Source organism: Eimeria mitis, genomic scaffold (genome assembly GCF_000499745.2).
Source record: "Eimeria mitis Houghton genomic scaffold, Emh_scaff423, whole genome shotgun sequence".
In the NCBI taxonomy this organism is placed as follows: Eukaryota; Apicomplexa; class Conoidasida; order Eucoccidiorida; family Eimeriidae; genus Eimeria; species Eimeria mitis.
This window is the reverse complement of record NW_013572554.1, coordinates 3,090-3,968: the sequence shown is the minus strand read 5'-3', so window position 1 is coordinate 3,968 and position 879 is coordinate 3,090. Positions and strand designations below refer to the sequence as shown.

Here is an 879-nt window from a genome sequence, read left to right as displayed (position 1 = left end):
AATATCTGCTGCTTCTTCCTCCGTCAGCACCGATACAAAACAGCAGCAGCAGTTTGTTAGCAGCAGCAGAACCAGCAAAACCAGCAGCAGTTCAGGCAGCTGCAGCAAGACCAGCAGCAGCAGCAGCAGCAGCGGCAGCAGCAGCAGCAGCAGCAGCAGCAGAGCTGCATCATACCGATAAGGCTCCAAGGAGCAGCAGCAACTTCTGCTGCATTCAGCGCAGCAGCAACTGACTCCATCCTCGCTGCTGCTGCAGCAGCAGCAGCAGCTGCTGCTGCTACTGCTGCTGCTGCTGCTGCTGTTACTGCTGCTGCAGCAGCTGCTGCAGCTGCTGCTGCTGCTGCTGCATTAAATCAATGACACATCTGCTGTGTGCAGAAGGCTGCAGCCCCCCAAGACCTAGCTGCTGCTGCAGCAACAGCTGCTGCTGCTGCTGCTGCTGCTGCAGTTGCTGCAACAGCTGCTGCTGCTCCTTAAACACACAGCCGGCAGTTTGCTTCTAGCGGCTGTACCTGCTGCTGCTGCTGCTGCTGCTGCTGCTGCAGTTGCTGCTGCAGTTGTTGCTGCAGCTGCTGGTGTTTCCGTTTGTCCTCTCCCTCTTTGTATTATAAATTTATATATTTTTATTTAATTAAATAAAATAAAAAAATTAATTAAAAATAAATGAAAAGAGCAGCAAGAAGAAGCCGCCTCACCGCCACCAGCCCCGGAGCAGCAGCGGTGTGCCTTATCGTGCTGCTGCTGCTGCTGCTGCTGCTGCTGCTGCTGCTGCTGCTGCTCGAGTTAGAGGTGTTTAATTGTCTTCTATTTGAAATTATTTAAAGCAGCAGCAACTGCTGCTGCTGATACTACTAAGGCAGCAGCAGCAGCAGCAGCAGC

The 879-nt window shown here is 52.9% G+C and overlaps 1 protein-coding gene across 1 annotated transcript in view; it reads right to left on the bottom strand.

Annotated features, from left to right (window-relative positions):
* The window catches only part of EMH_0011640 (uncharacterized protein), a gene marked incomplete at both ends in the record, with an annotated part of 4,191 nt that extends 3,952 nt beyond the window's left edge, over positions 1-239 (bottom strand). The window contains one exon of the mRNA XM_013499344.1: positions 176-239. Within this exon, the coding sequence (XP_013354798.1) occupies positions 176-239 (64 nt within the window). The remainder of the gene's footprint in view (positions 1-175) is intronic.
* Between the last annotated feature and the right edge of the window lie 640 nt (positions 240-879).